Source organism: Coenobita brevimanus, chromosome 98 (genome assembly GCF_032717465.1).
Source record: "Coenobita brevimanus isolate Jiangsu-jjx chromosome 98, ASM3271746v2, whole genome shotgun sequence".
Classification (NCBI taxonomy): Eukaryota; Metazoa; Arthropoda; class Malacostraca; order Decapoda; family Coenobitidae; genus Coenobita; species Coenobita brevimanus.
In genome coordinates this window covers 40,796,569-40,811,927 of record NC_137051.1, presented here as the reverse complement: position 1 = coordinate 40,811,927, position 15,359 = coordinate 40,796,569, and the positions used below count along the sequence as shown (strand labels likewise).

At 43.6% G+C, this 15,359-nt stretch overlaps 1 protein-coding gene across 1 annotated transcript in view; it reads right to left on the bottom strand.

Annotated features, from left to right (window-relative positions):
* Nucleotides 1-947: 947 nt before the first annotated feature.
* Nucleotides 948-15,359, bottom strand: part of LOC145414047 (uncharacterized) — a 98,554-nt gene continuing 84,142 nt past the window's right edge. Inside the window, exon 9 of the mRNA XM_080283610.1 lies at nucleotides 948-1,679. Within this exon, the coding sequence (XP_080139736.1) occupies nucleotides 948-1,679 (732 nt within the window). The remainder of the gene's footprint in view (nucleotides 1,680-15,359) is intronic.

The window sequence follows — 15,359 nt, the reverse complement described above, 5'->3', positions numbered from 1 at the left end:
CATAATTCGCATTGGAAGGTGCTTTTTTCTTGCTGCATTTTCTGCCCTTGCTACTGCATTTTATCCTGCTCACGATGCCTAGGAAGCCTTCTGAGAACCCCAAGAAGCGGCGGCACCTCTTTCAGGCCACAAGCTAGAGATCATCGAGAGGAAGAAGAAAAGGGAGAGGAAAATGGACATCGCCACGGCCTACGACGTGAGTGAAGCCAGTGTGAGGACCATAATAAAAAACCAAGACAAGATCCTGGCAGCAGTGAAGGCTTACGGAGTGCTAGGACAGGCAGAAGCAGGATCTTCCATGGATGTGGATGAGGATAGTGATTCTGAGTGTGATTTCGCAGGATTTATGAGGGAGGTTGAGGAGGAGCAGCAGCCATTACCTGCTAGTGACGCCAGCAGCCATCCTCCGGAGACCCAGTAGGACTATCTACAGCCTCGGATACCACCTTCCATTCCCAGCAAGCCCACCAACACTATTTTAAAAGGTTAGTTATCATTCATAGTACAGCACCATTTATTATAATTACAGTAATACCAATATATGTAAAGGTATATGGTTGGTATTTAGGGTGACTTTTCCTAGGGTTGCTGACATAATTCATTTTTCCCCATAAGATCTGTTGTTTGTCCAACACGTTTTTGGTCCAACACGGGACCTGTGCATGACAATATTACCGTGTTGGACGCGAGGGTATTGTATATATATATATATATATATATATATATATATATATATATATATCTATCTATCTATCTATTGCCAGACGCCTCAATCCCGTTTGGGGTGGCCACAAACAAATCGCCTCCAAGTCGCCCTGTCCCCCGCCATTTCACTGCCCTGCTCCCAACTCACACCCCCCTCTCTCATATATATATATACACACACATTTATATTCTGTTTATGTTCAAGTGAGAATCAGTTCAACAAGTCAGTACTTAATTATACCTTAAATACCAGCAGATCCCTGTACACCCAAAGTTGTTGGGTTGAGGTCAACATTGGAAAACATGGAATAGAAGGTGGAGGTTATTGTATTCAGTTGTCTCTGAAGAGTTGAGTTCCTTAACTGCAACTGGTCCACTTTCTCCTCCAGCTTACGAATTTGAGAGCGAAGGGATTTTTCACTCTGCTCCTTTTCTGACCTTAGGGCTGACAGCTGTGCCTGGTAACGTGAGGCCTGTGCCTGAGCTTCCAGGAACTGTTTGTGTGAAGCAGAGTCCTGGTCCTGGAGGCGTTCTTGAGCACGATCAGCCTCCAGCTCCTGCTTGAGTTTATAACGCTCAAGTTGTGAAGCCTGTCGGGCACATTCTCTAATCCTTTCTTCCAGCTGGGCTGATGTATGCTCTAAAAGGGCATCTTTTGTGGCCAACTGTTCCCGTAGGAGGTGTGCATCTCGTTCCAATTCCTCAGCTTGTTGGCGGAGTGATGTTATTGTTGTCTGTAGTTCAGCCACTTTCTCTTCCTGCCCAATACTCTGTTCACGCTCAGCTTTTAGTTTACCCTCCTTCTTAGATAACCTTTCACCCAGCTGACGCACCTGGTCCTGAAGTGTATGCTTCTCAGCCTGTGCATCATGCAGCAAATCCCGGGTGTTAATCAATGCCTGCTCAGCTTCTTGCAATTTCTGAGGAAGACCCTGAAGCACATCCAGCTGACTTGTATTCTGCATTGTTGCAATCTGAGCGCAAAAACAAAGCAGGGGCAATAAAAATAAGTTCAATAAACTAAACTCAAAAATATAAAATTTATTATCCATTAATATCCTACTTCATATAAAAGGTCAATTCATTACAGGATATTGCTTTTTATTTATTTATTTATTTTTTTGTCAGGGATCGAGGCTAGGCTACCATCATCATCATCATCCGGACCTCCTTTCCCACCCTAGGGCAGGGTGAGGAGTAGCAATGTCCAGACAGCCCAAATTTGCCCAATCCAATGGGCCACGCTTCCATTCACTCATGATTCAAGCCCCCGCAATCCTGCCTCAATTGGATATGCCAAAAACATTCACCATGTTCTGTAGCTTCACATAAACGTATCCAACACAGTCAATCCGGACGCTGCCACATTAAAAAAGGGTGCCAAATCCCTGATCATGTACTGTACTTCTCCCCACAACATTCATCAAGCCAGCTCAATCTCTTATCAGTTCCCTAGCCTCACTGAGTTCCAAACTTCTCTTCATCACACACTCATCCACCATATCTCTCCACCTTCTCCTTGGCCTACCTTGCCTCCTCCCTCCTTCAAATTCGCTAAGATATACCTTTTTCACCACTCTATTGTTATCCATTCTCTCCACATGACCATACTATCTCAGTACACTCTCTTCAATTCTGGTGTCCACAGACTTCCTCACTCCACATCTTTCACGAATCACATTATTTCGTGTCCTATCCACCCTCTGTACTCCACATACATTCCTCAGCTGTCCCATCTACACTGCTCTTACTCCTGACTTTTCATTTTCATGCCACACCATAGTCTCACATCCATATGTTAAAGTTGGGACTAACACTCTTTCATGTAAGCCTTGTGCAGCTGTAACACTTAAGACTCTGTTTCTTATCAAGGCCTTCACTGTATCAGTTACTTTTCTTCCTTGTGTCACTCTACTTTCAACTTCTTTTGCACATTTTCCTCTCTTTTCTGTCACTGTACCCAGGTATTTGAACTCTCTAACCAATTCCAGTCTCTCTCCATTCACTGTAACATCTCACTGGGAGTCACCTTCTCTCTCAATAACCATCACTTTACTCTTTTCTACATTTATTCTCAAGGCACGATGCTCACAGATATCAGCAAAACTCTGCACTAGCCTACTAAGTTCTTGTCTGGTATCTGCAAGCAGTACTGCATCATCAGCATCAGCAGAACTCTGCACTAGCCTACCAAGTTCTTGTCTGGTATTTGCATGCAGTACTGCATCATCAGCATACAACAAATTTGAGACATTCCATCCATCACCATTCATTACCAACGCCATCCCTCTCTCCAGTACTCATGTTTTTACTTCTCTCATCGCCCCATCCATATATATATTGAACAGTCATGGGGACATCACACAACCTTGTCACATGCCCACACCAATCGTGAACCATTCACTTAGATGCCCATTAACCCTTACACATGCTTCACTGCCAATATAAAAACTCTTGACAGCACCTAGCAGCTTACCATCTACGCTGTACATGCGCAAAACTTTCCACAATCCTTCTCTGTCCACATTGTCATATGCTTTTTCCAGATCCATGAATGCCATAAACACCTTATTGTCCTTCTCACAAGCCTTCTCTGCTATCTGTCTTACTGCAAATATTTGATCCACGCATCCTCTGCCACTGCTAAAGCCACCCTGTTCATCACTCACTAGGACTTCTTATATCTCTCTTACTTTCTCGATAATAATTCTTCCATATACCTTCCCTACCACACTCAATAAACTTATGCCACGATAATTCTTGCACTCACTTCACTCACCTTTATTTTTGTACAGAGGTACAATCACAGATTTTTTTCCCCTCTGCTGGCACAGTTTCACTCATCCATGCCTTCTTACATATCTCCAACAAGCACTTCATTCCACTCTCTCCACTACACTTAATCATCTCTGTATACACCTCAACACCAGCTGGTTTCCCATTTTTCAGCTGCTTCACAGCACTCTTCATCTGTGCGAGTGTCATGTCTCCTGGCACTGCATTCCTTCTCTGCACACCCCCAAAGCCAATCATGTTTACAGCCACTCTGCTCTCTCTATTCCCATTCATCAGGCTTTCAAAATATTCTTTCCATCTGATCCTTACTTCATCCCCATGGGCTACCCAGTCCTGATATTTAAGGCAAGGGTAACCAGTCATTTTCCTTTCAGCAACATTGTGTGAGCAGTAAACCTACGCCATCTTTTGGACATAAACCCCCAATAGCAACATCTGGTTGGAGTGCTTTAACCTACAAGACTATCAACTTCTGACATCACCTGACATAACCTATGCATATTTATGTACAATATGAAGAAAGTCAAAATGGGAAAAGCCCCAGGAATTGATGGGGTGTGTGCTTAAATGACGAAGCATGGAGGACAGACAGTAGTAGAATGGATACAGACGATGTGCAGATTGACCTGGGAGGAAGGTAGTCCTGGAGGATTGGAAGTCAGGTATAATTATTCCCCTGTACAGAGAAATGCTTATTTCAAACACAAAGAAACACATAAACATACGTGGTACAGAAGGAATGGAGATTGCGTTGAAAGGAGCCTGATTGATTACATGCTTGTAGAAAAATCAATGCTGGGTAGTGTTCCTGATATGAGGGCAGTGAAAGGACAATGTGGACGTTTGTCAGATCATACGACTGTGGTATGCAAGATCAAGCTGCGATGAGTAAGGTGGACCAGGAGAGGGAGGAGCAGTCAGTTAAAGAGACTGAAAGTCAAAAAGCTGAGGATCAAAGAATTGGCTGATGAATACAGGACCAAACTAGGGGAAGAGTTGGAATCAGTGGATGGGAATGAAATGGATCTGGAGAACCACTGGAATTCATAAAGGGATTGCTTAGTTAGGACTGACAAAGTGGTGTCTGGTGTGGCAAGATTAACAACAAAGAAGAAAGGTATGGCATGGTGCGATGAAAAGGTTAAGAGAGCTGTGGAGGAAAGAGGAAGAGTGGCTAGAATAGTTATAGAACAGTGGTTCAGTTGAAATAAGAAATGAATATATTGACAGCAAGAAACACATAAAGAGACCAGTGAGGAGGGAAAAGGAGGTAAATGATGATCTAGGAAGAAAAATGAATGCAAATTACTCTGAAAATAGGAAGTTATTCTGGAATGAGGTGTGGAAAAGATTGGAAGGAATGAGAGAGTGTTTTTGATTGGTGATATGAATGGTAAAGTTGGGAATGGGAAGGTGGATGGAATAGTTGGTGAGTGGGGTGTGCCTGCTGAGATAGATGAGAATGGGAATGCGTTAGTGAACATTTGCGCTGGGAGGGGATTGGTGATAGCCAATACCCTCTTCAGGTATACATGGCGAGTGATGAGAAGGGTGGGTGGTGAACTGAATGAAAGGAAGGCAATGACTGATTATGTGTGTGTGGACGAAAGGATGCGAAGATGTGTAATGGATGCAAGAGCTCATAGAGGTTGGGGAAGTGGACTTTCTGACCACTACTTGGTGGTGGCCAGAATTAGAATTCAAGTAAGATGGAGGAATACAAGAAGGGAAAGACGAGAGGAAGGAGTAGTTGCAAGGAGAGTGGAAAGGTTACAAGAGGATGAGAAAAAGGCAAAGTATAAGAGAGAAGTGGAGGAATGATTGGGCAAATATGAATTGGAGCAGATGGGAGACCTGGAAGGTGTGTGTAGGATATTACAGAAGAAATATGTGCAGCATGTGATGTGGTGTGTGGAAGGAAGAGAAGACGGAGAGGGGTGCAAGGAACAGCGTGGTGGACTGAAGAGGTGAGACAGGCTGTGGCACAAAAGAAGAAAGCATACAATGAATGGATGAGAAATAGGGGCATGGAAGAAATTGAGAGGCGGAAGAGAAAGTTATATGTAGAAAGAAAGAGAGAGGTGAAAAGATTAGTAAGAGAGAGTAAGAAGAGAGTAAATGAGGAATTTGGAAGGAATTTGAGTGTAAAGTGGAGGGACTGTAAGAAAATGTTCTGGAAAGAGGTGAAAAGAGTAAGACTGGGTGGAAATGAAGTTAGCAGGGGAGTGAAAGATAAAAATGGTAGATTACTAGTGGAGAAGGGAAAAAAAGTGAGCAGATGGAGAGAACACTTTAAGGAATTGTTGAACATAGAGGATGGAAGTAATGCGAGTATAAGTGGCTGGGGAATGGCTGGGAGAAGGAGGGAGGTGAGAAGACAGGAAGAAATCAGTAGGATAGAAGTTGTGGAAGCAATGAAGAAAGTTAAATTGTGGAAAGCTCCAAGAATTGATGGAGTGTGTGGTGAAATGCTGAAGCATGGGGGAGAGATAGTAGTAGAATGGATGTGGAAGATGTGCAGATTGGCCTGGGAGGAAGGTAGAGTCCCGGAGGATTGGAAGTCAGGTATAATTATTCCCTTGTACAAAGGAAAAGGGGAAAAAGAAGTGTGTGGTAATCATAGAGGCATTTGTCTTCTTAGTATAATAGGAAAAGTGTATGGTAGGATACTTATTGACAGAGTTAGAGAAAGAACAGAGAAATTAGTTGGAGAAGAACAGGGAGGCTTTAGGAAAGGAAGAGGTTGTGTAGATCAGATATTCATTCTTAGATCTTTAGTGGAAAAGTTTCTAGAGAAGGGAAAGAAGTTGTATGCGGCTTTCATGGATTTGGAGAAAGCATAAGACAGAAAGAAAGAGAGAGGTGAAAATATTAGTAAGAGAGAGTAAGAAGTGAGTGGATGAGGAATTTGGAAGGAATTTCAGTGTAAAGTAGAGGGACTGTAAGAAAATGTTCTGGAGAGAGGTGAAAAGAGTAAGACTGGGTGGAAGTGAAGTTAGCAGGGGAGTGAAAGATAAAAATGGTAGATTACTAGTGGAGAAGGGAGAAAAAGTGAGCAGATGGAGAGAACACTTTAAGGAATTTGAACGTAGAGGATGGAAGTAATGCGAGTATAAGTGGCTGGGGAATGGCTGGGAGAAGGAGGGAGGTGAGAAGACAGGAAGAAATCAGTAGGATAGAAGTTGTGGAAGCAATGAAGAAAGTTAAATTGGGGAAAGCTCCAGGAATTGATGGAGTGTGTGGTGAAATGCTGAAGCATGGGGGAGAGATAGTAGCAGAATGGATGTGGAAGATGTGCAGATTGGCCTGGGAGGAAGGTAGAGTCCCGGAGGATTGGAAGTCAGGTATAATTATTCCCTTGTACAAAGGAAAAGGGGAAAAAGAAATGTGTGGTAATCATAGGGGCATTTGTCTTCTTAGTATAACAGGAAAAGTGTATGGTAGGATACTTATAGACAGAGTTAGAGAAAGAACAGAGAAATTAGTTGGAGAAGAACAGGGAGGCTTTAGGAAGGGAAGAGGTTGTGTAGATCAGATATTCATTCTTAGATCTTTAGTGGAAAAGTTTCTAGAGAAGGGAAAGAAGTTCTATACGGCTTTCATGGATTTGGAGAAAGCATATGACAGGGTGGATAGACAAGGATTGTGGAAAGTGTTAAGAATATATGGAGTAGATGGGAAGTTGTTGAATGCTGTGAAGAGTATGTACGATGGTGCGAAGGCTGCAGTGTGTGTGGATGGTGAACTGAGTGAATTTTTCTCTTTGAAAGTTGGTTTGAAACAGGGATGTGTCATGTCTCCATGGTTGTTCAATCTGTACATGGATGGGGTAATAAAAGAGGTACAAGGTAGGGTAGTGGATGTTGGAGTGGCCCTGGTGAGAGAGGATAGTGTTTGGAAACTCCCTGTACTGTTGTTTGCAGATGATACTGTGTTGTTGAGTGAAGACAAAGAGGAGCTGCAAGGCTTGGTGGATGAGTTTGAGAGAGTGTGTAAGAAACGGAATCTAAAGGTGAACGTAGGGAAGAGTAAAGTGATGGTCTTTGAGAGAGGTGAAGTTAGTGAATGTACAGCGAGGTTGGATGGTGAGGAATTGGAAAATGTGAGTACGTTTAAGTACTTGGTTAGTGTGATGAGTAACGATGGAGGTTTGGAAGGTGAAGTGCTTGAAAGGGTACAGCAGGGAAGAAAGGTTGCTAGTGCTTTGAAAGCAGTGATAAGAAACAGGGAAGTGAGCATGGAAGTGAAAAAGTTACTACATGACAGTATTGTGATACCAACTCTAACGTACGGAAGTGAAGCTTGGACATTGTTGGAAGGACAGAAGTCAAGAGTGAGAGCAGTGGAAATGAGTTATTTAAGAGGAGCCTGTGGAGTCACGTGGAGAGACAGGCTGACAAATGAGGATATAAAGGAGCGTTGTGGTGTTGATGTGGATGTGATAGGAAGCGTTATGAGGAACACACTGAGGTGGTTTGGCCATGTGGAGAGGATGGAGGGTGAAAGACTGACGAAGAGAGTGTATGTGAGTGAGGTGGAGGGGGGAAGAGGGAGGGGGAGGCCGAGGATGAGATGGAGGGATGGGGTGGAGAGGTATATGTGAGAGGGGGGTGTGAGTTGGGAGCAGGGCAGTGAGATGGCGGGGGACAGGGAGACTTGGAGGCGATTTGTTTGTGGCCACCCGAAACGGGATTGAGGCGTCTGGCAATAGATAGATAGAGATATGACAGGGTGGATAGACAAGGATTGTGGAAAGTGTTAAGAATATATGGAGTAGATGGGAAGTTGTTGAATGCTGTGAAGAGTATGTACGATGGTGCAAAGGCTGCAGTGCGTGTGGATGGTGAACTAAGTGAATTTTTCTCCTTGAAAGTTGGGTTGAAACAGGGATGTGTCATGTCTCCATGGTTGTTCAATCTTTACATGGATGGGGTAATAAAAGAGGTACAAGGTAAGGTAGTGGATGCTGGAGTGGCCCTGGTGAGAGAGGATAGTGTTTGGAAACTCCCTGTTCTGTTGTTTGCAGATGATACTGTGTTGTTGAGTGAAGACGAAGGGGAGCTGCAAGGCTTGGTGGATGAGTTTGGGAGAGTGTGTAAGAAACGGAATCTAAAGGTGAATGTAGGGAAGAGTAAAGTGATGGTCTTTGAGAGAGATGAAGTCAGTGAATGTACAGCGAGGTTGGATGGTGAGGAATTGGAAAATGTGAGTACATTTAAGTACTTGGGTAGTGTGATGGAGGATGGAGGTTTGGAGGGTGAAGTGCGTGAAAGGGTACAGAAGGGAAGAAAGGTTGCTGGTTCTTTGAAAGCAGTGATAAGAAACAGGGAAGTGAGTATGGAAGTGAAAAAGTTACTAGATGACAGTATTGTGATACCAACTCTAACGTACGGAAGTGAAGCTTGGACGTTGTTGGAAGGACACAAGTCAAGAGTGAGAGCAGTGGAAATGAGTTATTTAAGAGGAGCCTGTGGAGGCACATGGAGAGACAGGCTGACGAATGAGGATATAAAGAAGCGTTGTGGTGTGGATGTGGATGTGATAGGAAGCATTATGAGGAACACACTGAGGTGGTTTGGCCATGTGGAGAGGATGGAGGGTGAAAGACTGACGAAGAGAGTGTATGTGAGTGAGGTGGAGGGGGGAAGAGGGAGGGGGAGGCCGAGGATGAGATGAAGGGATGGGGTGGAGAGGTATATGAGAGAGGGGGGTGTGAGTTGGGAGCAGGGCAGTGAGATGGCAGGGGACAGGGCGACTTGGAGGCGATTTGTTTGTGGCCACCCGAAACGGGATTGAGGCGTCTGGCAATAGATAGACAGATAGATAGGTGTGGAAATGTAGAATGACAGAGGAATGAAATGTGAAAGTGTGAAGGATGTAAGTGGTAGATTACTGACCCATGGGGATGAAGTAAAGACCCGATGGAATAAATATTTTGAAAGTCTGATGAATGGGAATGGAGACAGCAAAGCGACTGTTAACATGATTGGTTTTAAGGGTGTACAGAGAAGGAATGCAGTGCCAGGAAACGTAACACTCATAGAGGTGAAGAATGCTGTGAAGCGGCTGAAAAATGGGAAAGCAGTTGGGGTTGATGAGGTGTATGCAGAGATGATTAAGTAGAGTGGAAAGAGCGGAATGAAGTGCTTGCTGGAGATATGTAAGAAGGCATAGATGAGCGAAACTGTGCCTGCAGAATGAAAAAGGCAGTGACTGTACCCCTGTACAAAAGTAAAGGTGAGTGAAATGAGTGCAAGATATTGGCATAAGTCTACTGAGTGTTGTAGGGAAGGTATATGGAAGAATTATTATAGAGAAAGTAACACTGATGCCAAAAGTCCTAGTGCGTGGCAGAGGACGTGTGGATAAAATATTTGCAGTGAGACAGATAGTGGGGAAGGGATGTGAGAAGGACCATAAGGTGTTTATGGCATTTATGGATCTGGAAAAAGCGTACAACAAAGACAGAGAAGGGTTATGGAAGGTTTTGCGCATGTACAGTGTAGATAGTAAGCTGCTATGTGCCGTCAAGAGTTTTTATGATGGTAGCGAGGTATGTGTGAGGGTAAATGGGCTTGTAAATGGTTCACGATCAATGTGGGTGTGCAAAAAGGTTGTGTGATGTCCCCATGGTTGTTCAATATTTATATGGATGGGGTGATAAAAGAAGTAAAAATATGTGTAATAGAGAAAGGGATGGCATTGGTAATGAATGGTGATGGATGGAATATCTCAAATTTGTTGTATGCTGATGATACAGTGCTACTTGCAAATACCGGACAAGAGCTTGGTAGACTGGTGCATTGTTTTGTAGATGTCTGTGAGCATCGTGCCTTGAAAGTAAAGGCAGAAAAGAGGAAAGTGATGGTTACTGAGGGAAAAGGTGACTCCCAGTGTGATGAGACAGTGAATGGTGAGTGACTGGAATTGGTGAGAGAGTTCAAATACCTTGGTACAGTGACAGAAAAGGGAGGAAAATGTGCAAAGGAAGTGGAAAGTAAACTGACAAATGCAAGGAAAGTACTGGTGCAATGAAGGCCTTGATAAGGAACAGAGTCTTGAGTGTTGCAGCTGCAAGAGGCATAGATGAAGGAGTGTTAGTGCCAACTTTAACATACGGATGTGAGACTACGGTGTGGCATGAAAATGAAAAGTCAAGAGCAGTGGAGATGGGACTGCTGAGGAATGTGTGCGGAGTACAGAGAATAGATAGAATGGAATAATGTGATTCATGAAAGATGTGGAGTAAGGAAGTCTGTGGACACCAGAATTGAAGAGGGTGTACTCAGATCGTTTGATCATGTGGACAGAATGGATGACAATAGAGTGGTGAAAAAGGTGTATCTGAGCGAATTTAAAGGAGGGAGGAGGCGAGGTAGGCTAAGAAGAAGGTGGAAGGATATTGTGGATAAGTGTGTGAGGAAAAGAGGTATGGAAGTTGGTGATGCTAAGAGACTGACAAGAGATCGAGCTGGCTGGATGAATTTTGTAAGGAAGCGCATAACCAGGGATCTGGCACCCATTTCTAACGTGGTAGTGTTTGGACTGGCTCTAGCAGATAGGTATATGTGATGCTTCAGAATGTGTTGAAATTTTTTGGCCTATCTGATGGAGCCGGGATTTCGAGAGTTTGAATGGTGAGTGAATGGAAGCATGGCCCATTGAACTGGGCAAACTTTGGCTGTCTGGATGCTGCTACTCCTCATCCTGCCCTAGCGTGGGAAAGCAGGTCCAGATGATGATGATGATGATGATGATGATGACAAGTGAAAAGGGGAAAAGGAAGTATGTGGTAATCATAGAGGCATTTGTCTTCATAGTGTAACAGGAAAAGTGTATGGTAGAATACTTATTGACAGAGTAAGGGAAATAACAGAGAAATCAGTTGGTGAAGAACTGGGAGGTTATTGGAAGGGAAGATGTTGTGTTGATCAGATATTCATTCTTAGGTCTTGGATGGAAAAGTTTCTAGAGAAGGGAAAGATGTTGTATGAGACCTTCATGGATTTGGAGAAAGCACATGATAGGGTGAATAGACAAGGGATGTGGAAAATATTTAGAATATATGGAATAAATGAGAAGTTGTTGAATGTCGTGAAAAGTATGTACGAGGGGGCTAAGGCTGCAGTTGATGTGGGTAGTGAAATGAGTGAATATTTCTATTTGAATGCTGGACTGAAACAGGGATGTGTCATGTCTCCAAGGTTGTTTAATCTGTATATGGATGGAGTTACAAAAGAGGTACAAGGTAGGGCAATGGATGCTGGAAAAAGGATGTTAATGAAATGAAAGAGGATGTTTGGAAACTCCCTGTACTGTTGTTTGCAGATGATACTGTATTGTTAAGTGAACACGAGGGGAAACTGCAAGGCTTATTGAATGAGCCTGGAAGAGTGTGAACGAAATGGAATCTAAAGGTGAATGTAGGGAAGACTAAAGTTATGGTCTTCAAGAGAAATGAAGTCACTGGATGTACAGTGAGGTTCGATGATGAGGAAATAGAAAATGCGAGTGCAATTAAGTACCTGGGTTGTGTGATGAGTAATGATGGAAGTTTGGAGGGTGAAGTGCTAGAAAGGGTACAACAAGGAAGATTGGTTGCTGGTTCTTTGAATGCAGTTAAAAGAAACAGGGAAGTGAGCATGGATGCAAAAAAGTCACTGCATGACAGTATTGTAATACCAATCTAATGTATGGAAGTGAAGCCTGGACCTTGTTGGAAGGACACAAGTCAAGAGTGTGAGCAGTGGAAATGAGTGATTTGAAGGGAGCCTGTGGAGGCACATGGAGAGCCAGATTGACAAATAAGGAAGTAAAGAAGCATTGTGGTGTGGATGTGGATGTGACAGAAAGCATTAGCAGAAACACACTGAGGCAGTATGACCATGTGAAGATGAGAGAGAGTGAGAGATTAACGAGGAGAGTTTATGTGAGTGAGGTGGAGGGGGGGGTGAAGGGGGGGGCCAAGGATTAGATGAAGTGATGGAGTGGAGCAGTTTATGAGAGATGGGAGTGTGAGCTGGAAGCAGGACAATGAAATGGCAGGGGACTGGGTGACATGGAGGTAATTTGTTTGTGGCCACCCCTTATGGGATTAAGGCATCTGGCAATTGAGAGAGAGATAGATTTCTTTGCCTCCATATTTTTGCAATTTTGTCACTGCAACCTACACTCTGGATGAACTTTCAAATGTGATTCTACCATGTATAATGCCATGCTGGCTTCCTCTTCATGAACACTATTGTCTGCGGTTTCATCCTACTTTTTCCAACTACCATAACCAAAAAAGTAAATTTAGCCCTCTGTTATCAGCAACTAACAGATTACTAAAGTATTCCTTTTACCTTTGAGCTGATTCTTCATCCTCATCAACAGTATCATCTTTCCTAATACATCTGTAGCTCTCCCTACACTATTACTACCCAACCTCTTGCCTCTTTTAATCAAACTGTCATGTTACTGTGCAGAAAGGAAGCCTGAACTTTGCTGAAAGGATGCAAGATTAGAGTGTAGGGAGTGGGCAGCATGCGTAAATGGAACTTGTGGAACTAGCCTACATGAAGTCACAGACGAACAATGATATTTGGGAGAGTTGTGCTGACACGGTTATTCAAGAAAGTGTCGGGAGGAGTATTCTTAGATGGTTTGGCCATAGGGTGGCACCAGAAAATGAAAGACTGACTGAGAAATTGTATCATGAAATGAATGGACAGAGAGTGAGACAGAGGCCAAGGATGCATGGAAGAACCAGATGGAGAGGTTCGTAGCCTAGGTGAGAATGGTGTGGAATGCAGGAACTGCTACCTGGTGGTGGAGGACATGGTGGCATGGAGGCAATCAATTTGTGGGTACCCCTCTGAGATGAAGGCATCTGGCTATAAAAGCTTGACATTATGAGAAAGGGGTGTGTGAGATGGGAGCAGGGCAGTGAAATGGTGGGGGTCAAGGTGACATGGAGGTGATTCATTTGTGGCCACCCCTTACGGGATTAAGGCGTCTGGCAATAGACAGATAGATAGACATTACCTATTCTCCTGTTATACTTTTCATTTACATTATTTTAACCCCTCTATGAGTGAAGAAGTCTGGGGGAGTGAGTAAGAAACTGAATCTAAAAGTGAATGTATGGAAAAGTTATGGTCTTAGAGAGAAATTAAGTCACTGGATGTACAGTGAGGTTGGATGATGAGGAAATGGAAAATGTGAGTACTTGGGTAGTGTGATGAGTAAGGATGGACGTTTGGAAGGGGGGTGCTTGAAAGGGTGCAACAAGGATGAAAGGTTGCTGGTTCTTTGAAAGCAGTGATAAGAAACATGGAAGTAAGCATGGAAGTAAATAAGTCACTGCATGACAGTATTGTGATACCAACTCTAACATATGGAGGTGAAGCTTGGACCTTGTTGGAAGGACACATGTCACGAGTGAGTGCAGTGGAAATGAGTTATTTGAAAGGAGCATGTGGAGTCACATGGAGAGACAGACTGACACATGAGGAAGCGAAGAAGCATTGTGGTGTGGATGTGGATGTGACAGAAAGCATTAAGAGAAATACACTGAGGTGGTTTGGCCATGTGGAGACAGAGAGCGAGACTAACGGGGAGGGTGTGTGTGAGTGAGGTGGAGGTGGGGTAGAGGGATGGGGAGGCCAAGGATGAGATGCAGGGATGGAGTGGAGAGGTATAAAGAGAGAGGAGGGTGTATACTGGAAGCAGGGCAGTGAAATGGCAAGGGACAGGATGACATGGAGGTGATTTGTTTGCGGCCATCCCTTACGGGATTGAGGCGACTGGTAACAGATTGACAGATAAATTAATCCCTTTAACAACAAGTGCATCAGAAGCTAAGGCAGAAAAATGCAAATACAGTACTGTACACTGTAAAATGAATTTCAACATTAACATACAGAAAAAGAACCTCCCTTTAAGATTCTTCCAGTTTTATATATTCTGGCAGTATGAGTGACAATGCTACATATTATAAAAGACTGGCTATCTTTTCATGATTTAAGTGCATTTTTCTAATTTTTAATTTTGGTACTTGTGAGCCTCTGTGGTACAGTGGTAGAGTGTGCGTTTCATACACGGGTGGACCAGGGTTCACGCCCCACCAGAGTAATAAACTTTGGGAGTGTTCACCCAGCCACGTACTGCATTGGCGGACACCAGGGGTGCTGTGGTTGAACCAATGTCGCTTACTGTAAAGTATGCTTGCATCCAGTCGACTTGCACGGGCCGATCACACTTGGTTCACAGACTACACACACATCCAAAGCCACTCCAACACTACAATTACACTAACAAGCACTTCTCACCCTACATACAATCTCTACTAGACAGCCTAAGCCACTTGGTAGAGATACATTGGCTGTATCGTCCCGACTTCAGTCGGGATAGGCCGGTCCTGCAGTGGATACTCAAAAGGCTGATGATGATGCCTTCACTACTGAGCATCTCCATTCTTTTGACTGTTTCCTTTGCCTGCTTGTATACCTTCTTTTTCGATTCTCTAAGTTCCTTAGGTATTTGTCCAAAGCATTTTCTTCTACACCTTTTCTTCAATAACAATCCTAACATTACTATCATGTCCATGGATAACACGCACTCTTTCTTGTTTCATTTTCTCCTACCACATACCTCCTTTGCTGCCCTCACTATCCCACAACCTAGATACTGACAAGGAACCTGCAAGTGGTGACACTGTATAACATGGGTGGAGTGAGGCAACTGCAGCATCTGCCATGAAGCCAAACCTCTTCATATTTCCTTGCACCCTATTATGGGGGAGTACCCTCCTCTCTTCCTATTTCTCCCATCTTTCCTGTCATTTCGTATTGCTTTTCTTTCCTTTACAGGCGGCT